At 44.5% G+C, this 22,243-nt stretch overlaps 1 protein-coding gene across 6 annotated transcripts in view; it reads left to right on the top strand.

The window, feature by feature from the left end:
- The window catches only part of TBCEL (tubulin folding cofactor E like), a 94,982-nt gene that overhangs the window by 49,170 nt on the left and 23,569 nt on the right, over window positions 1-22,243 (top strand). For all 6 annotated transcript variants that reach the window (XM_077250478.1, XM_077250477.1, XM_077250479.1 and 3 more), the window contains 4 exons: window positions 3,899-4,038; window positions 7,884-8,065; window positions 9,367-9,623; window positions 17,647-17,773. In XM_077250478.1, coding sequence (XP_077106593.1) covers window positions 3,899-4,038; window positions 7,884-8,065; window positions 9,367-9,623; window positions 17,647-17,773 — 706 coding nt within the window. The remainder of the gene's footprint in view (window positions 1-3,898; window positions 4,039-7,883; window positions 8,066-9,366; window positions 9,624-17,646; window positions 17,774-22,243) is intronic.

Raw genomic sequence — 22,243 nt, 5'->3', positions numbered from 1 at the left:
TCTAGTTGCGTTTGTCAGGCGTAGGGCAGCGGTCAGCCCAGGTTCCATCACCCCAGAGCTCGTCCGTAATATATTTGTACTTTGCTTGTCCTGTGCTATCCCTAGCCATTGGGATTCATGACAGGGCGGCACAGAGCCGGGCGTGTAATCTAATGCACAGGTCTATCATACAGAACCATGATGGGCGGCACAGAGCCGGGCGTGTAATCTAATGCACAGGTCCATAATACAGAACCACAATGGGCCGCACAGGGCCGGGCGTGTAGTCTAATTCACAGGTCCATCATACAGAACCATGATGGGCCGCACAGAGCCGAGCGTGTAGTGTAATGCACAGGTCCATCATACAGAACCATGATGGGCCGCACAGAGCCGGCCGTGTAGTGTAATGCGCAGGTCCATCATACAGAACCATGATGGGCCGCACAGAGCCGGCCGTGTAGTGTAATACACAGGTCCATCATACAGAACCATGATGGGCCGCACAGAGCCGGGCGTGTAGTGTAATGCACAGGTCCATCATACAGAACCATGATGGGCCGCACAGAGCCGGGCATGTAATCTAATGCACAGGTCCATCATACAGAACCATGATGGGCCGCACAGAGCCGGGCGTGAAGTCTAATGCACAGGTCCATCATACAGAACCATGATGGGCCGCACAGAGCCGGGCGTGTAGCGTAATACACAGGTCCATCATACAGAACCATGATGGGCCGCACAGAGCCGGGCGTGTAGTCTAATGCACAGGTCCATCATACAGAACCTTGATGGGCCACACAGAGCCGGGCCTGTAGTGTAATGCGCAGGTATATTCATACAGAACCTCGATGGGCCGCACAGTGTCGGGCCTGTAGTGTAATGCGCAGGTATATTCATACAGAACCATGATGGGCCGCACAGAGCCGGGCCTGTAGTGTAATGCGCAGGTATATTCATACAGAACCTCGATGGGCCGCACAGTGTCGGGCCTGTAGTGTAATGCGTAGGTATAATCATACAGAACCATGATGGGCCGCACAGAGCACTTCTTCCCTGTGTCACACGACGTTGCCAGCAGATGGCAGTGCTGCATAGTGCAGAGTCACATCTGGCCGCGGAGGATGTGCTGCAGTGTGCACAACTTGTATCCAGCACTGCGCACATTGTCTGCAGTTAACACAGTAGGTAGCCCATCCTGGATACCATGTGCCTCTCACTTTACAAATTTTTTTCCGATTTCAGTAAAATGTTCTCCCCAAACACAGTTCAGTATAAAATAACAAATGTGTCTATGTACCCTCCCCAGGTCCGGCCCTGGGCTCGATCACTGAGCTCAGGGGCTTGTACTGTCTACATCAGGACAGCTGCTGAGTGCGTTGATTGGCTGAAACACTGTCTATGTGGAGTCAGTGCTGCAGACAAACAACAGAGAGGCCGCACTGGACCCGGGGAGGGTGAGTGATGTTTAGTTTGAGTTTTTGTTCTCAATCGCACCAGTTTACTGAAACTGGAAAACCACTTTAAAAGTGTTATCTAGGCCAAAAAGAAAAGTTTCCCTTGGGCGTGGATCTGTAAAAAGATAATAAACTAATTGATATTCACCTACCAGCTCCCACCTGGATCCAGCACAGGTCACAGGGAGAGGAGACATCACCGTTCCACCAGCAGCAGGACCGCTGCTGCCTGTGATTGGCAGCAACAGTCAGGTGACATCAGAAGGACATCCGATAATGCACTGCCCAAGTCATCTGACTGCTGCAGATAGTCACAGGCCGCAGCGGTCCTGCTGCCAGTGGAACGGTGATGTCACCTCTCGCTGTGTAACTATGGAGCAGCCTACGCGGGATCCAGGTGGGTGTCGGAAGGTTAGTTTTTACAGACCCGGACCCCAGATGTTTCTTTTTGCCCCAACATCACAATTAAGCTCCAGTCAGGTTTGGTCTAAATGGTAAAAGCCTGTCTTATCCGCTTAGTAATCCGTCCTTTGCTTGGTTGTCAATGCGGTGTTTAGGCCCTGGGTTGTCACAGGTGCGGTGTTTAGGCCCTGGGTTGTCACCGGTGCGGTGTTTAGGCCCTGGGTTGTCACCAGTGTGGTGTTTAGGCCCTGGGTTGTCACAGGTGCGGTGTTTAGGCCCTGGGTTGTCAGTGCGGTGTTTAGGCCCTAGGTTGTCGGTGCGGTGTTTAGGCCCTGGGTTGTCACAGGTGCGGTGTTTAGGCCCTGGGTTGTCAGTGCGGTGTTTAGGCCCTGGGTTGTCAGTGCGGTGTTTAGGCCCTGGGTTGTCAGTGCGGTGTTTAGGCCCTGGGTTGTCACCAGTGCGGTGTTTAGGCCCTGGGTTGTCACAGGTACGGTGTTTAGGCCCTGGGTTGTCAGTGCGGTGTTTAGGCCCTGGGTTGTCAGTGCAGTGTTTAGGCCCTGGGTTGTCACAGGTGCGGTGTTTAGGCCCTGGGTTGTCACAGGTGCGGTGTTTAGGCCCTGGGTTGTCAGTGCAGTGTTTAGGCCCTGGGTTGTCACAGGTGCGGTGTTTAGGCCCTGGGTTGTCAGTGCAGTGTTTAGGCCCTGGGTTGTCAGTGCGGTGTTTAGGCCCTGGGTTGTCACAGGTACGGTGTTTAGGCCCTGGGTTGTCAGTGCAGTGTTTAGGCCCTGGGTTGTCACCGGTGCGGTGTTTAGGCCCTGGGTTGTCACAGGTGCGGTGTTTAGGCCCTGGGTTGTCACAGGTGCGGTGTTTAGGCCCTGGGTTGTCACAGGTGCGGTGTTTAGGCCCTGGGTTGTCACCAGTGCGGTGTTTAGGCCCTGGGTTGTCACCAGTGCGGTGTTTAGGCCCTGGGTTGTCACAGGTGCGGTGTTTAGGCCCTGGGTTGTCACAGGTGCGGTGTTTAGGCCCTGGGTTGTCAGTGCGGTGTTTAGGCCCTGGGTTGTCACAGGTGCGGTGTTTAGGCCCTGGGTTGTCAGTGCAGTGTTTAGGCCCTGGGTTGTCAGTGCGGTGTTTAGGCCCTGGGTTGTCACAGGTGCGGTGTTTAGGCCCTGGGTTGTCAGTGCGGTGTTTAGGTCCTGGGTTGTCAGTGCGGTGTTTAGGCCCTGGGTTGTCAGTGCGGTGTTTAGGCCCTGGGTTGTCAGTGCGGTGTTTAGGCCCTGGGTTGTCAGTGCGGTGTTTAGGCCCTGGGTTGTCAGTGCAGTGTTTAGGCCCTGGGTTGTCACAGGTGCGGTGTTTAGGCCCTGGGTTGTCAGTGCGGTGTTTAGGCCCTGGGTTGTCACAGGTGCGGTGTTTAGGCCCTGGGTTGTCAGTGCAGTGTTTAGGCCCTGGGTTGTCAGTGCGGTGTTTAGGCCCTGGGTTGTCACAGGTGCGGTGTTTAGGCCCTGGGTTGTCAGTGCGGTGTTTAGGCCCTGGGTTGTCGTCAGTGCGGTGTTTAGGCCCTGGGTTGTCAGTGCGGTGTTTAGGCCCTGGGTTGTCACAGGTACGGTGTTTAGGCCCTGGGTTGTCACAGGTGCGGTGTTTAGGCCCTGGGTTGTCAGTGCGGTGTTTAGGCCCTGGGTTGACGGTGCGGTGTTTAGGCCCTGGGTTGTCACCGGTGCGGTGTTTAGGCCCTGGGTTGTCACAGGTGCGGTGTTTAGGCCCTGGGTTGTCACCGGTGCGGTGTTTAGGCACTGGGTTGTCACCGGTGCGGTGTTTAGGCCCAGGGTTGTCACAGGTGCTGTGTTTAGGCCCTGGGTTGTCACAGGTGCGGTGTTTAGGCCCTGGGTTGTCATCGGTGCGGTGGTCAGCCGAGCATTGTGTGCGCCATCTATTCTGGTGTGTCGGTTTTGCCCGGCGTGTTGCTTTACGTCACACTGTAACATCATAGCTGTGTGCAGCAGGCGAGTGCGTGGTGCTCCATTGTCATTGATCGGGACCCTGTGTCTGTATGTTCTGTGTCTTAGATCGCCTGAACCTTCCCAGTATCCTGGTCCTGAACAGCTGCGGCATCAGCCACGCCGGGGATGAGAGTGAGATTGCCGCATTTTGTTCCCATGTTTCTGAATTGGACTTGTCTGGTAACAAGCTGGACAACTGGCAGGAGGTAAGAGAAGCCCCCCTCATTGTGACGGCCCCCCACCACCCGACACCACCCTACTGTCCATGGCTCACGTGATGGAGCTGTGATTCCACAAGTGTCATGTCCGCCTGGCCGTACACTCTGAGAGCTCTGATAAGGAACGCTGTGGGTGCGTTGGAAACGCGTGGCTGTGTCCATCCTCCACATGGATTACTTTTTTAGCTGTCCGTGAATTTTTGGGAATAAAATTTGAAATGTTTTGAAGCTGGGTTTTCTCGTTTCTTTGTTATTAATCATGGGTGCGGATGGGTACTGCAGATTCACTCTCATTTATTTGTATAGCTGTGGATCTGCAGTACCCCATTGTGGCCACTATGCAGATGTTGGCGCTGTGCTGCTCCATTTCTCAACCAATCATATTTGGCCAGCGGCGCCACTGGAAACAGCTGATTGGTCACGGTGCCAGGTGCCATCAATATAAAGTATCGGACAACTACTTTAAAGCTTCCCCCTTCTCACCTGCTGCCATGACAAAACAATTATCATGATCATGGGGGATGTGATGGGGCATAGGGTGACAGAGGTGCACCCCATCTGTCCAATTACTTACGTGCCACAATCCAAATTAATTAGCCGCGATCACTTCCACTATAGGCGGGTGCCAACTGTGTAGCAAAGCCGGCACCAGCTGTGTGTGGAGCGTCATCAGCTCCTGAGCCGGCTCCAGTAATGGGGACGTGACATGTCACGTGTCACATGTGGAGAAAGGGTTAAAATAACGCCAGCTAATAGCTGACCTGTGCATCAGCCGTAATGTCCGAGGTCAGAGAATGGCCTTTCTGCCATTGTTTAACCCTACGTTTGCCACTCAATCTGTGCCCATATGTGGCTAAAAATGAAAAATCCTGATTTAGAGTAAATGATAAATAAAGTGAGACAAATAAAAGTATTTAAAAAAAGTATATTGGCAAAAAAAAACCTAAATCAAATTTATTAAATAAACACCATAACATATACAATGGGGGAAATAATTATTTGATCCCTTGCTGATTTTATAAGTTTGCCCACTGACAAAGACATGAACAGTCTATAATTTTAAGGGTAGGTTAATTTTAACATTGAGAGATAGAATATCAAAAATAAAATCCAGAAAATCACATTGTGTAAATTATATACATTTATTTGCATTTTGCAGAGAGAAATAAGTATTTGATCCCCTACCAACCATTAAGAGTTCTGGCTCCTACAGACCAGTAAGACGCTTCTAATCAACTTGTTACCTGCATTAATGTCAGCTGTCTTACATAGTCACCTTTATAAAAGACTCCTGTCCACAGACTCAATTAGTCAGACTCTAACCTCTACAACATGGGCAAGACCAAAGAGCTTTATAAGGATGTCAGGGACAAGATCATAGACCTGCACAAAGCTGGAATGGGATACAAAACCATAAGTAAGACGCTGGGTGAGAAGGAGACAACTGTTGGTGCAACAGTAAGAAAATAGAAGAAATACAAAATGACTGTGAATCGACATCGATCTGGGGCATCATGCAAAATCTCACCTCGTGGGGGATCCTTGATCATGAGGAAGGTGTGAGATCAGCCTAAAACTACACAGGGGAACTTGTTAATGATCTCAAGGCAGCTGGGAGCACAGTCACCAAGAAAACCATTGGTAACACTACACCGTAAAGGTTTAAAATCCTGCAGTGCCCGCAAGGTCCCCCTGCTCTAGAAGGCACATGTGCAGGCCCATCTGAAGTTTGCCAATGAGCACCTGGATGATTCTGTGAGTGATTGGGAGAAGGTGCTGTGGTCAGATGAGACAAAAATTGAGGTCTTTGGCATTAACTCAACTCGCCGTGTTTGGAGGAAGAGAAATGCTGCCTATGACCCAAAGAACACAATCCCCACTGTCAAGCATGGATGTGGAAACATTATGTTTTTGGGATGTTTCTCTGCTAAGGGCAGAGGACTACTTCATTGCATCAATGGGAGAATGGATGGAGTCATGTACCGTAAAATCCTGAGTGACAACCTCCTTCCCTCCACCAGGTATTAAAAATGGGTCGTGGCTGGGTCTTCCAGCAAGACAATGACCCAAAACATACAGCCAAGACAACAAAGGAGTGTCTCAAAAAGAAGCACATTAAGGTCATGGAGTGGCCTAGCCAGTCTCCAGACTGCAATCCCATAGAAAACTTATGGAGGGAGTTGAAGCTCCGAGTTGCCAAGTGACAGCCTCAAAATCTTAATGATTTAGAGATGATCTGCAAAGAGGAGTGGACCAAAATTCCTCCTGACATGTGCGCAAACCTAATCATCAACTACAAGAAACGTCTGACTGCTGAGCTTGCCAACAAGGGTTTTACCACCAAGTATTGAGTCTTGTTTGCCAGAGGGATCAAATACTTATTTCTCACTGCAAAATGCAAATGTATATAATTTATACAATGTGATTTTCTGGATTTTATTTTTGATATTCTATCTCTCAATGTTAAAATTAACCTACCCTTAAAATTATAGACTGTTCATGTCCTTGACAGTGGGAAAACTTACAAAATCAGCAAGGGATCAAATACTTATTTCCCCCACTAAATTCATATTCGGTATCCTCACAGCCCCTAAGAAACTGAAATGTCTATGAAATAAATCCAGCCACGCTATGACCCCTGGAATGTGAAGTGAAAGAGGAAAAAAAATCTCCTTGTTCTACTGGGGTTATAAAATACAGGGCTTAAAAATAAAAAAAAATGTTTATCATTTCAAAGTTTGCATTGGTTTTGGTATGTACCATATGTGGCAATGTTTTAATTCAAATATGACAAAGCCATTCACTATTATTGGCGGTGTCCTTGGGAACAACGCCTACACAAATAAGACAAATGTGAAAGATCAACAACCCAAAGATCTGTAAATATAAAGATGACCTTTCCCCATTTGAGTAGGTTACCATCTGGCCACATCAGAGAATAGTGGCCGCAAAGCTGAGTAAAACATAGTATTTATTTTTTAATTTCTCATTTCCGTTGAGGAGATAACAGCTTGTAAAGATTAGTTTTTTATTTATAAGTTCAAGGGAGCATTACCCAAGATTCTTCTTTGGGGGTGTGTACTTAATCCCCTGCTTGACATTAACCAATCATAAGCAGGAGGTGCCATGGAGAGAAGAAAAGAACACGCACTGAGCTCTGCTGCTACTGTGTCCTATACAGCTGAGCTGAGTGTGATTACAAACACTTCCAGAGCTCCTGTCATGGCAGTCAGTGTGAGGGGAAGGGCTGAACACATAGACCAGTGCTAGGACAGATGCAACCACATAGTTTAACATGCTTAAACTGGTGATATGTCCTCTTCGACAGCTTGATATATTAGTCTTAATCTTAAAAGTTTAGATGGCAAAACCACCCTAGTCATTTCCCACGTAACTTATCCTCTCCAGCCTGTCCTCCTCACTTAAGCTACTCACTTGCTACATGTCCGAGTGTAACTCTCTGGCTAAGCGAGCGCAGTCAGCTAGAACCTGGGGAGCTACTCCTAATCCAAATTAAGGGGGCATAACTGTGCATAGAGCCCACAGAAATGATGCACCAAGCCCCTTCATTTACATGTGGGATAATATAGGGGCTAAGTTCCCATATAACTATTTAATTTGCATTTTTGGAGTGAAGAATTCCCTCTAAATAATGTCTTTTTTTTTAGGTTTTTTTTATTTTTATTAAAGAGACGCTCCAGCCACCTGAATCTCCATTCAGGATCGCCACTTTAACCCTTTAAATTCTTTGTTGATTTTTTGAGGTGCACCAGATTGTAAATGTCTTATCAGAATATTACTGCTTAGCGTTTTACTTTCTACATTTCCTAAAGGTCAGCAAGATTGTGTCTAATGTGCCTCAGCTGGAGTTCCTGAACCTGAGCTCCAACCCCCTGCACGCCTCGGTCCTGGAGAGGCAGTGTGCCGCAACGTTTTCTGGTATTCGGAAGCTGGTCCTCAATAATTGTAAAGTTTCCTGGGAGACCGTGCACACCCTGCTGCTGGAATTACCGGAGTAAGTATGGGGCCGCGCGCCTGGATGGGACGCACCTGTATATATGACATGGAGGGTGTATATAGAAAGGCCAGGATCACACATTGTAGTAGATGACAAAGGAAGCGCAAGAAAAACTCTCACAGGTACGTTCCCACCTGACGTTCCCTCTTGTGTTGGCAGGAAAAATGCTGCGTAAAATTCACACTTTTTTTGTCGTATTTTTTAAGAGTGTTGTTGTGTTGCAAATTATTCCCCACTCATTAGTACGGGTGAAAGAATTAATGCGCTGCAGATTTACGGTAAATCTGTTGCAAATCTCTAGTAAAAAAAATAACCATCGTGTGCACGAGACTTCATGGTTCTCAGTCACTTTGCAGGATTTAGGAAACCCTTTAGGTTTTGTGATAAATCTGTGCTGAAAGAATTCCGGTAAAACCCCAATGTGTACACAGCCCCTTATATAAATGTACCTGTAGAGAATTGCTTTCCTTTAGGGGATGTTCACTTTTTCCCTTTACGCAGGGAGGGATAATGCAATCTCTGCTCTAACATATGCCATATTACCAGGAGGGCCCCCTTTGGTATGGGGGCTCGGGGCAATTGCCCAGTCTGCCCTGTAACTCTAAGTTTAAAAAAAACTGACCGTCACATCCAAACATAGACCAAGTGTGAACAGGTGCTGATCCTAGAGTCACCAACTCGTATACACTCAAATAAGGCAGCACACTGTGGCGCCAAAACCTGCAAACATGAAACATTACTGCACTAGAAATATGAAAAATTGAGAAAGTTTAGCTCATAATTTGGCCAATTCATGTGTACCTGGAAGCCACGTTAAGGCGATTCTCGTTTACCCTGTAACTCTGACCCTGATTGTCCATGGCGGGAAATTTTATTTTTGTATGTGCTAAACGTTCCCACAGGAAATGTGCCAAAAGAGTGTTTGTTTTTTGGCATACTTCTGCCCAAAATTTATCTACATACTTTTTTTTTTTTCTTTTCAACTGAATGTGAAAAAATTGTGGTTATGTCTAGTGGTGTCTAAATCATGGCTTTACGTCCGACATATATGTGCTCCACGTCCGACATATATGTGCTCCACTGGCACTAGCAGCAAGAGTTAATTGAGTTAAGGAGTTAATATTGGAGCTTTGCACCGTTGTAGCCAAATTTTGCTCCGCGGACAGGCCAGGGTCACGATTGTCCCTCTACATCACATTTCTATGTCGACTTCCAGAGATAGATATTACTTTGTACCCAGGAGAACCAAAAGAAACCTTGGCATCACCGAGTGATACAATCATGTCTTCCCTTTTCAGCCTGGAGGAGCTATTCTTGTGCCTTAACGACTACGATACCATCGTCAGGTCTCCGGTTTGTTTCCATTCCCTGAAGCTTCTTCACATAACGGACAATAACCTGCAGGACTGGTCGGACGTGTGTAAATTAGGCATCATGTTCCCGTGTCTCCACACCCTCGTCCTTGCAAATAACAACATTTTGGCCATTGAAGATTCGGACGAATCTCTATCGCAGCTGTTTCCAAACCTCCGCTCAATAAGCCTTCATAAATCGGGTGAGAGTTTCTTCATCTTCTGCTCTGTTGCACTTTTGCACAATCAGATGAGCAGGTAATGGCGTTCTTTAGTCAAACTGTGCCCCAATGTCAGAAAACGAGGGTGCTGTTTTACCCAGGCAGCTGTATAGGTGGTCCATTATGTGGAGAAGGTGTAATGTGACCCATCCTGAGTTATATTCAGTGCCGCCATCACATCTTCTATATTGCACATGTTTGCTGGTACGGATCAGACATCTACCGGTATTATATACCGGGTACTTAGATACTTCTAAGCAGCATGCTGGGAAAAAAGCAAGGAGGCTATGCTGCACACGTACTGACAGAGTTATAATTTATTACTAAGGACCCTGTATAATTATTCAACCGGTTGTGCAAAATTTGGCAACTTACAATATAGATGAGAAGAAAAGGACACACTATTATGGAGATCACCAAACTTGTACACAATTAAATACTTTATTCAATTGTGCAATCAGACCAAAACTACCTTTAAAAGCATTTAAAAACTTGAAGAAAATCCCGGTTATCCAGTAAAACACATGTTTGTTTTGGCACCTGGTGGGGAGGGTTAGTTACTCCAAAATAACAGAATGCCTATTGTTATGGTTTCATCAAAAACTGCATCCCTGTATCCTGCTGGGTAATCAATCTGCTGCAGTACAATATAATATATAATATAAATGTACACAATTCTCCCTAGCGACGAGAAAAGAACTGTCCTATAGCCACTAATACCTTAGCCATGATAATGTCAGTCGTGCAAGCCGTAATAATGGAGTGTATTATGTACACATCTATCCCCAAATCAGAAGAAGTACAAAAAAATCAATATAGTGCAGATATAAGTACAGAAAATACAGATACTACCTATTGAACACGACCAGCCGAAGTGTAGGTGGATGGAAAAAGGATTTCCAGAACCGTCAAGAGACCACAGTAGGGTAAATGCAATCGCACTAGGTGGCACAGGGGCAAAAGCTGTTGCCATAAATCTAAAATGGGTCCATGGGGCTGCAAAGCCCAATGCATGTCGCCACACACGGTGGCTTCGTCAGGGGCGGAAGTTACTTTGGCAACTTAAAAACAGTTTTTTAAAATATTAACATTAATATCATTACGCCTTTTGAGTCTGTTGGATTAATTAGAAAGTTGCTGGTATCTATCGAAAAAAAATGATTGGGGAAACTCACCCATAGAAATTCCATTCTATAATGATGTTATTAGTAATGTCACTGATGTCACCGGGAGCTGTGGGTGCATCAGATGATAACTTGCTATGTTTTAAAGGGAACCTGTCTCCCCCAGAATCGAAGGTGAGCTAAGCCCGCCGGCATCAGGGGCTTATCTACAGCATTCTGTAATGCTGTAGATAAGCCCCCGATGTATCCTGAAAGGTGAGAAAAAGAGGTTAGATTATACTCACCTGGGCGGGCGGTCCGATCCGGTGGGCATCGCGGTCCGGTCCGGGGCCTCCCATCTTCATTGGATGACGTCCTCTTCTTGTAGTCACGCTGTGGCTCCGGTGCAGGCGTACTTTATCTGTCCTGTTGAGGGCAGAGCAAAGTACTGCAGTGCGCAGGCGCTGGGCCTCTCTGACCTTTCCCGGCACCTGCGCACTGCAGTACTTTGCGCTGCCCTCAACAGGGCTGACAAAGTATGCCTGCGCTGGAGCCGCAGCGTGAAGACAAGAAGAGGATGTCATCATAAGAAGATGGGAGGCCCTGGGCCGCAATGCCCATCGGATCGGACGGCCCCCCCAGGTGAGTATAATTTAACTTAATTTTTTATTTTCATCTTTCAGGATACATGGGGGGCTTATCTACAGCATTCCAGAATGCTGCAGATAAGCCCCTGATGCCGGTGGGCTTAGCTCACCTTCGATTTTGGGGGTGACAGGTTCCCTTTAAGTAGTTTGGTCCTGTTTTTTTCTCATTTTCCACAATTGCTAAACTTTATATCTCCGATCACAATGGCGGGCTAACACTGTCTCTGAACAGCGGTGATGATTTTACCACCAATCAGAAGCAGTGTTTGCCGCACTGTCATGTACATGACAGCGCAACAAACACCCGGTGTTCGGGGGGGCGATCCCAAACAGTAACACGGACTTCCTGGTGAAGTCAATGTTCGGTGTCCATGCCAGAACAGTAGATGTCTGGTACAGACGCCGACCTTTACTGTTTGGGTTCGCCCATCTACCCTAAGAACTATCAGGCAGGTAGTTGCTATCTACCTGCCTGTTGTGCCCGGCAACAATCTATTCTGACAAAGCAGCTGTGACTGGAGCTTCTCTTACACTCTGCTCCATTGATTGCGCATGACATAGTAACATAGTAACATAGTTATTAAGGTTGAAGGAAAACTTTCCGGAGACCAGAACTGTACACAGTATTCTAAGTGTGGTCGAACTAGTGACTTGTATAGAGGTAAAATTATGTTCTCCTCATGAGCATCTATGCCTCTTTTAAGGCATCCCATTATTTTATTTGCCTTTGTAGCAGCTGCCTGACACTGGCCACTGAATATGAGTTTGTCATCCACACATACTGCCAGGTCTTTTTCATTGACGGTTTTGCCCAGAGTTTTAGAATTAAGCACATAGTTATACATCTTATTACTTCTACCCAAGTGCATGACCTTACATTTATCCCCATTATAGCTCATTTGCCATTTATCAGCCCAAGCTTCTAGTTTACATAAATCATCCTATAATATAAAATTGTCCTCCCCTGTATTGATTACCCTGCAGAGTTTAGTGTCATCTACAAATATTGGAATTCTGCTCTGTATGCCCCCTACAAGGTCATTAATAAATATGTTAAAAAGAAGAGGGCCCAATACTGACCCCTGTGGTACCCCACTTCTAACCGCGTCCCAGTCCGAGTGTTCTCCATTAATAACCACCCTTTATTTCCTATCCCTGAACCAGCTCTTAACCCACTAACACATTTTCCCCTATCCCCATTATTCTCATTTTATGTATCAACCTTTTGTGTGGCACCGTATCAAAAGCTTTTGAAAAGTCCATATACACTACGTCCACTGGGTTCCCTTGGTCCAGTAAGGAACTTACCTCTTCATAGAAATTGATCAGATTAGTCTGACAGGAACGGTCCCTAGTAAACCCATGTTGATATTGGGTCATGAGGTTATTCCTCCTCAGATACTCCAGCATAGCATCCCTTAGAATGCCCTCCAGGATTTTACCCACAGTAGAGGTTAAGCTTACTGGCCTATAATTACCGAGTTCAGTTTTTGTCCCCTTTTTGAATATTGGCACCACATTTGCTATACACCAGTCCTGTGGTACAGACCCTGTTATTATGGACTCTTTAAAGATTAAAAATAATGGTCTATCAATGACTGTACTTAATTCCTGCAGTACTCGGGGGTGTATCCCATCCGGGCCCGGAGATTGGTCAATTTTAGTGATTTTTAGACGCCGCCATACTTCCTGCTGGGTTAAGCAGGTGACATTTAATTGGGAATTTTTGTTATCACTGATCATATTGTCTGCCATGGGATTTTCTTGTGTAAACACTGATGAAAAAAAGTAATTTAGCATATTGGCTTTTTCCTCATCCTCATCCACCATTTCACCCAGACTATTTTTAAGGGGGCCAACACTTTCATTTTTTAGTTTCTTACTATTTATGTAGTTAAAGAATATTTTGGGATTATTTTTACTCTCTGGTGATGAGTCTGTCTCAATTTTTGCTGCCTTGATTTGCTTTTTACAGAATTTATTTAATTTTCTGTATTTATTTAATGCCTCATCACTACCTACTTCCTTTAATTCTCTAAATGCTTTCTTTTTGTCCCTTATTGCGCCCCTTACAGCTCTATTTAGCCATATTGGTTTCCTCCGATTTCTAGTATGTTTATTCCCATATGGTATATACTGTGCACAGGTCCTATCCAGGATGCTAATAAATGTCTCCCATTTTCTTTGTGTATTTTTGTGTCTCAGGATATCGTCCCAGTTAATTGCACCAAGATCCTCTCTCATCCGTTGGAAATTTGCCCTCCTGAAGTTTAGTGTCCTTGTCACCCCTCTACTACACATCTTATTAAAGGATACATGAAAACTTATTATTTTGTGATCACTATTCCCCAAGTGACCCCCAACCCTTATATTTGATATGCGGTCTGGCCTGTTGGTTAATATTCGGTCTAGCATTGCCCCCCTTCTTGTTGGGTCCTGAACCAATTGTGAAAGGTAATTATCTCTCATAGTTGTCAAAAAACGATTACCTTTGCTGGAACTGCAGGTTTCTGTTCCCCAATCTATTTCAGGGTAGTTGAAGTCCCCCATAATAATGACTTCTCCTTGAGTCGCAGCTTCATCTATTTGCTTTACGAGGATATTCTCCATTGCTTCCATTATTTTTGGAGATTTATAACAAACCCCTATCAGTAATTTATTATTTTTTCCCCCTCCCCTTATCTCCACCCACAGGGACATTACATTTTCATTAAATTCACCTATATTATCACGCCGGATGGGTTTTAAGGACGATTTTACATACAGACACACCCCTCCCCCTCGCTTATCTGTACCGTCATTTCTGAAAAGGCTATAGCCCTGCAAGTTAACAGCCCAGTCATGGCTCTCATCCAGCCATGTTTCAGATATCCCCACCATGTCATAATTATGCTCCAACAACATTCATTCTTATTCCTCCATTTTGTTGGTGAAGCTTCTGGCATTAGTATACATACATTTTATGTATCTCTCTGCACCTCTTTTCTTTCTTAAATTATTAATTGTCCTAACCCCACCCCCCATGCCACCGCCACCCCCAACTTCCTTATTTGTGCCCAGGTCTCTATCTGCACTATCTTCCCCTCCTATAAAATGAATACCCTCCCCCCCCAATCCCTAGTTTAAACACTCCTCCAACCTTCTAGCCATTTTCTCCCCCAGCACAGCTGCACCTTCCCCATTGAGGTGCAGCCCGTCCTTAGCGTAGAACCTGCAGCCAACTGAGAAGTCGGCCCAGTTCTGCAGGAACCCAAACCCCTCTTTCCTACACCAATTCTTGAGCCACTTATTAACCTCCTTAATCTCCCATTGCCTCTCTGGCGTGGCACGTGGTACAGGCATTATTTCGGAAAATACCATGTTGGAGATCCTTGCTTTCAGCTTGCAGCCCAATTCCCTGAAATCGTTTTTAAGGACCTTCCACCTACCTCTAACTTTGTCATTTGTGCCAATGTGCACCATGACCGCTGGGTCCTCACCAGCCCCTCCCAGTAATCTGTCCACCCAATCAGCGATGTGTCGGACTCGAGCGCCAGGTAGGCAGCACACTGTTCGACGATCCCTGTCTTTGTGACAGATTGCCCTATCTGTTCCCCTAATAATTGAGTCCCCCACTACCAGCACTTGTCTGGCCTGCCCTGCTCTCCTATTTCCCCCTTACTGTAGCAGTCACTCCTCCGGCTTTCAGAGGACATGCCTGGCTGCAGCAGTGCTACCCCTGTACTGGCACCCCCCCTCATCTGCCAACTTAGCAAACTTATTGGGGTGTGCCAGATCAGGACTAGCCTCCCTGGCACTCTTCCCTCTACCCCGCTTCCTAACTGTCACCCAGCTTGCTACTTCACTGTCCTGCAGCTCCATCCTACCATCCCCCCCCTCATCTATCCCATTGAGCGTCTGCTCAATGAGCAGAAGACTCCTCTCCATATTGTCTATGGATCTCAGTGTTGCCAGCTGCACATTTAGATCAGAATCTGGGCTTCCAAATGCTCAACGTGCTCACATCTCGCACAGCAGTATGCACCCTCGACCGGCTAATCAAGGACTGCATACATGTGGCAAGATGTGCACTGGATGGCATTAACAATAGTGGAGCATATTTCCTAATGGGGATTGCACCAGACAGAAGCGTTAAATAAAAAATAAATGCAAATTATCAATAAAGCACAGATAGAAATTCAGTAATTCCCCCTTGGAAACTCCCTGAATCCAAAGTCACTGAATCACAAGTCACACTTACCGCCGTTCACACTTACGCTCAGCTCACACTCAGCTCGTACACACTCGCTAAGCTGAAGATATAGATTTTTTTTTTCTTTTTCCCCTCAGCAGCAATCCACCTTGCTGTTCAGTGCACTGCCAACATCATGCTGGTTGACAGCTGGCGCCCCACTGCTCAACTGCAGGAAACTGATTGTCAATCGGCATGACATCTGCAGTGATGCCCCATCGACAGAGCAGTCCAGGAGAAGAGCTGCTCTGATGATGTGGAGCAGTTGATTCATCAGCTGGAGTGATCAGTGACTGCTCTGAGCCGGCGCCGGGTAGAATAGGCAGGTAGCTGCCTCTGTTAGCAACTACCTGCCTGTTAGTTTTTAGATCCATAGTAAAAATATTAAATAAAATAGTCCTGGACAACCCATTTTATGTACAAATTCTTTTGATTTGTCATAGATTACATTGGGAGCATTCAATCAAATATCCCTTTTTACATTTGCAGAATGTCAGATTTTGGGCCGCCACTGATTTGCGAGCAAAAATACTCAAAACATTCACACAGTATTCGAAAACCAACTACAATCATATGTCCCCCAGTAGCATCCATAGGGTGTAAAGGCAATTTACACTTTTCTCATTTTTTGTATATAAATGTTAGTGGTAACTTTTATTTAATAAAATTGCAGTTTGTTTCATTCTATAATTTTTTATTCCTTCATTCATTTTCAGAACCCCTCAGATCAGACTGTAAACTGCATATATATTTCAGATTTTCCTCTTTCGAGATGTCTCTCCCATTAACATAGTGTGGGTCTGTGTAATGCCTGTGTGTATCCAGGGAGCTGCTGTCTTCAATAGCTCATATATCACAACAGCTTCAATCATTCTCTTTCTATGCCTCTTCATTTGCTTTCCTCTTTTTCTATATCCCGTTTTTTGTCTGCCCTCTCTGAGACTCTAAATGCTTTCTCCCCTCCATATTGTGGAAATCTATGTACAATCATTTTTCCCTTCCTGCTGCTCACGACTTTGGAGTCAGTCGGTATAAAATGGACCGACTCCTAAAATATATAATAAATTGAGTTCGGTAGTACAATGCAGGATGTGCTGTAAATTTCTTCATATTAATTTGGGAAAGTGATTAAATGTCTTATAAATGTCTGTTCTGTTCCTGATCTAAGGATAAGGGCTTTTAGTTGAGATGAATCTGTGCTGCACCTTATGTACAGGCTCAGTAGTGACCAGTGCTGTGGAGTCAGAGGTGAGATGAATCTGTGCTGCACTTTATGTACATGCTCAGTAGTGACCAGTGCAGTGGGGTCAGAGTCGGAAGTTGGAGGTTTGCCTTATTGACTCCACAGCATTGCTGCTGCTACCTCCAACACTGAGAGAAGGGATTGACGAAGCACAGTAACACAAAAGAACTGAGCAGGAGATTTGGTGTATTAATATAATTTTTGCAGAACACTCGTGAAATAGTAAATACTTTTTAATTAAGACTATTTAGAGAGTTGCTTAATTATTCAGTTAGGAGGAAACAAAATGAGAAAAAAAGTAAATTTTAGTTACACCTTAACATATCAAAAAATCTTTTTCACCTTTTCATGGAGCTCTAACCGTGTCACCACTTTTCTCCTATGAACTAAACATAGAGGGGTGAACAGTGCGGGGGCTGCGTCTCTACATTTTATAAATTGAACTATAGCCCTGATCCCTATTATCTTTCCTTCTAGGAATGTAAATTTAAGGTGATCTCCGCCAATAACTCTTTGGGGTTTTTTGGACTCCTTCAAGCATAATTTACATTGGCCCCAGAACGCACAATAGAGCTCAGGCCTCTTCCATTTCTAACATGTAAGGGTAACCCGTAAGTCAGCCGCACACCCCACCATGTCTATTTCATAGAAACGTAGTGTTGACAGGTCCTGTCGCAGTTCTCCGGCACAGACACAGCTTTGTATCATGGAGATTCCCCTTATTAGGCGCAGTTGACAGCTTCCTTCTATGACCTGGGAATATTTCTCTCTCTTTCTATAGGTATAAACTCCTGGGAAGACATTGAGAAACTAAACACTTTGCCTATGCTTGAAGAAATTCGATTGCTTGGTATACCTCTCGTGGAGCCTTACAGCACAGAGGAGCGTAGAAAATTAGTTATTGCAAGGTACGTATTTTACTTGTATGGGTTCTTTCCAACCGGGCAATTATAATCACTGTGTGATGTGTTAACAGTCCTATTTCTGTATCAATGCTTAGGAAAAGAATCAATGCCAAAGGTATATAAATTGGAAAGGACCCAAAAATTTAACAGGGTTGTCTATTTCAAACACATTTTCACATTGGTGAAGTGTAACTTTTTTATGCCATTCTGACCATTGTTTTCAACTTGGACAATCCCTTTAATTACATATCCATATCAGCCGTGCGTTTACGGAAATTTGCACATTTACTTTGTGTAGCTGGCCCTGCTCCATACAGCATGGGTGCCGACTCTTATACAGACAGCACTCAAGATAAACTGCTGCATTTAGAGCCAGTTGTACTCACTACTAGAGATGGGCAGACCCCTGTATGTCAGGTCTGGCCGAACAGTTAAAAGAAAGTTTGGGTACGGATACCAGAACAGTACCTGGACGCGAAACCGTACCCTATTCACTTAAATGGGGGAGCCGAACATCCAATGTTTGCCAAGCTGTCAGCGCGGCAAGCTCTGCTTCTCATCGGCGGTAAAATCATATGAACCCCACTTGCCACCGCTACAGGGCAAGTGGGAAGAGCCTGGCAAAGTGCCAGAATTGGCGCATCTAATAGATGTGCATTTTCTGGGCGGCTGTGGGCTGCTGTTTTTAGGCTGGAGAAGGCCAATATACATAGCCCTTTACCAGCCTGAGAATATCAGCCCCCAGCTGTCTGCTTTAGCAAGCCTGGTTGTCAAAAATAGGGGGACCCTACGCCGTTTTTTTTCATTATTTATTTAAATCATTTAAAAACCAGTGTGGGGACCCCTCTATTCTTGATAACCAGCCTTGCTAACTCTGACAGCTGAGGGTTGCAGCCTGCAGCTGTCAGTTTTTTCTGGCTGGTTATCAAAAATACAGGGGAACCCACGCCGTTTTTTAAAGATTATTTAGAGTGCAGGCATGGGCTGATTAATATGCCCATCAGCCGTGCCTGCTCTCGCTGTTATTAGCGGCAGCAGGCGTAGGCTGATGGGAGCAGTAGTCCCATCAGCCGACGCCAATGACCGGAGGTAAACTTTATACCTCCGATCACAGCTGTGGGCGGTAATGACTTTACCGCCGATCAGAAGCAGTGTTTGCTGCACTGTCATACACATGACAGCGCAACAAAAACCCGGTGTTCAGGGGTTCGAATAACGGACTTCCTGGTGAAGTCCATGTTTGGTGTCTGGGTCCGAACAGTTGGTGTTCGGTACGGACGCTGAACTTTACTGTTCAGGTTCGCCCATCTCTAATCATAACTTAACCTCTTAGATGCCACTGTGAATAGTGATAGAGGCATTTAAGAAGTTAGAAATGGGAGGAATGGAATTGCTTCCGACTCCCACCGCTCCTTCCCTTCATGTGTACTAATGCATTGTAATTTCAGATGTTCGCCTTTTGAAGTACACATGTGAAGCTCAGCCCTTTGCTGGGCTTCATAGCAAGCTGGTAGATAAACAGTGCACTGCAATACTATAGTGTATTAATGTATTGTATAAGTGATCAAGTGATCGTAAAGTCAAGTCCCCTAAGGGGACTAATAATTTAAGTTGAAATACACATAAAAAAATATTTTCTAAAAATTATATATATATATATATATATATATATATATATATATATATATATATATATATATATATACATATATATACATAAATCCCATCCCCCTTTTCGAAAATAGTGAAATGTAAAACAAAAAAAAATTACATATTGGTACTGCTGAATCATCTGTAAATATATGAAATATTCATCCCATGCTCTCTCTTTGGTCACGTGATTTCTTAAAAAGATGGAATAGGAGGAAATCAAAGTTGTTTGGACTCCAAAACAAGCCGTCATACTACTGTCAGCTGAAAAAAAAAAAAAAAAAGTATAGCTTTTTTTCAAAATAGTAAAACCAATAAACTATAAATTTGGTATTATCATTCACCATCCCTGACCTATAGAGCAAAGTTATAAGGTTGTTTACTACATAAATTCAAAATTGCTATAACTGTATTGACCCTGTAGTGGAAAGTTTCCAGATCATTTTACCCCAAAGTGAATGCCCAAAACTGGATCCCATATTCTAGAAGTGGCCTCACCAGTGATTTTTATAAAGGGGTAATAATACGTTGGGATCGCAGGATTTTATCTCTGTTTTTCTACATCCTAAAATCTTGTTTGCTTTTGCGGCTGCTGCTTGACATTGAGTACTGCTGCTCAGCTTACTTGTAACCAGAATACCCAAGTCCTTCTCCTGTTCTGTAGTCCTGAGTATTTAATGTATATACAGTAATAGGATTATCCCGTCCTAGGATTACTCCATCCTAGTAGGTCTAGTGCAGTGCAATACATAAGTATTGCAGGATATTAGACCAGTGATCAGACTAGTGATAGTCACATGAAAGGGATTAAGCAAAAAAAAAAAAAACTAATAAAATACAAAGTAGAGCTAAAAAAATAACATACCGTACATTTTTTTTCCACTAAAACTATTTTTATGTAAAAACAAAACAAAAAAAAACTATACATTATTGTTATCACAGGCATCTGGAATGACCCAAGCTATTAAATTGTACCATTATTTAATCCATAAAATAAACACTGTAAAAATAGTAATAAAAAAAACACCAGAATTCAGGTTTTTCTTTATGCTGACACAAAAAAATCAATAAAAAGTGACCAAAAGTCATGTAAAAAAAAAGGATCACCAAAAACGTTGTCTTGTTCCTTAAAAATTAAGCTCTCACACAGCTCAAGTCCCAACACAGCTGTTTCAGAGGAAATATAATAAAGTTATAGCTCTCAGAATATAGTGATGCATTTTGTAAAAAATATAAAGTGTGCAAAAATAGCAAAGTTTACAGTATTCTATATCTGGTGTCGCCGTAATCGTACTGACCTGAGGAATAAAGCCATCTTATCTCGGTTACCGCATGGTGAACACCATAAAATGGCGTTTCAAAAAATGTAAACCTAATTCCTCTTTATTTGTTCATTCTGTGTCCCAAAAATCTGAATAAAAAGCGATTATAAAATGTTATGTATACCGCCTAATGGCGCCAATAAAAACGCCAACTCACCCCACACAAAAAACAAGCCACTACTCAGACCTGTCGATGGCAAAATAGAGGATTTCCACATTACTAGTAGTTCAAAGACGCTGGAAAAGCAACATTGCTCCAAAACAACAATCCAGTAAAATCCACACTACCAAAGCCAAACGGCCCCCTCTGAGGCCCACAGCGTACCCAAGCCACAGCTTAGGCGGACATGTGGGGCATTGCTGCAGAGGAGAGGGCGCACAGAATGGGGTTCTCCAGGACGTAACGATGGATGACCTATCCATTGGTTGGGTCATCAATAAGAGATAGGTAGGGGTCCGAAACGCGTCAACCCCCCGATCAGCTGAAAACCTTTCAGCTTTGGCCCCTTACATTGCGTAGTGGGTATTTGGGAGAAATGCCATACTAATTTACAGGGCTATTTTTTTTCTTCTTAGCCATGGTCAAAATGAAACATTTTGATATGAATCCGCTCATTATTGTCACAAAAGTAAATTTTCACGCAACCGAATAGTAAAGAAATCGGTGAAAGGCGTTTGGGGTAAAATGGCTCGGTACACCCATAGGTGATTTCTCTGATGGGTGCAGTTTCTGAAATGGGGTCACTTTGTTGGTCTTCTTCTGTTCTGTTATCTCCGGGGAACTGCAAGTGTTGGCCACTACATTTCTATAGCCCCTTGCGAAAATGAAAAATTTGGGGCTAAGGCAATATTTTAGTGGAAAAATTATAATTTTTGATTTTCTGACCCAGCATCTGTGAAGAACCTCAATTAATTTCTTACGGGCTCTAATTTACAGATTGGGGTAACTTTTGAGGGTTTTCTGCTACTCTGGAGTCTCGGGGGATTTACAAATGTGACATGAAGCCCAAAACTATGAAATTGAAAAATTTCAGGCTAAAGAAAAGAAAAACTTTTTTTCCCTTTCCCCAATGTTATATTATTATTATTGTACTATTGTAAAGCACCTGTGAGTCCAAAATGGTCATTACACCCCTAGGTGAGTTGCTTAAGATGTGTAGTAGCCAAACTAGGGTCACTTCTGGAGGGGGGTCCTGCTGTTCAGTTCCTTGGAGGCAGTGAAAATGCAACATAACATTCGCAGTCTATTTCAGCCAAAAGTCAAATATGGCTCCTTCTCTTCCATTCTGTCACGTGTGCCCTAACATTAGATTCTGTCCACATTTGGGGTATTACTGCCTTTGGAGAAATTGCGTAACAAATGTTTTGAGTGCATTTTTGCTGCCACTTAGACCAACCCCGCTCCCCACCACTGTTTGGCAGCTTTCTGCCTATGAACAGCGTACACAGAAAGCAGCCAATCATTGGTGTGGGTGAAGTTATAAAGAGCTTAGCATTCAGA

The sequence above is a fragment of the Ranitomeya variabilis genome, chromosome 4 (genome assembly GCF_051348905.1).
Source record: "Ranitomeya variabilis isolate aRanVar5 chromosome 4, aRanVar5.hap1, whole genome shotgun sequence".
In the NCBI taxonomy this organism is placed as follows: Eukaryota; Metazoa; Chordata; class Amphibia; order Anura; family Dendrobatidae; genus Ranitomeya; species Ranitomeya variabilis.
Note: the sequence above shows the minus strand (reverse complement) of the source record. Positions and strands in the feature narration are given on the sequence as shown.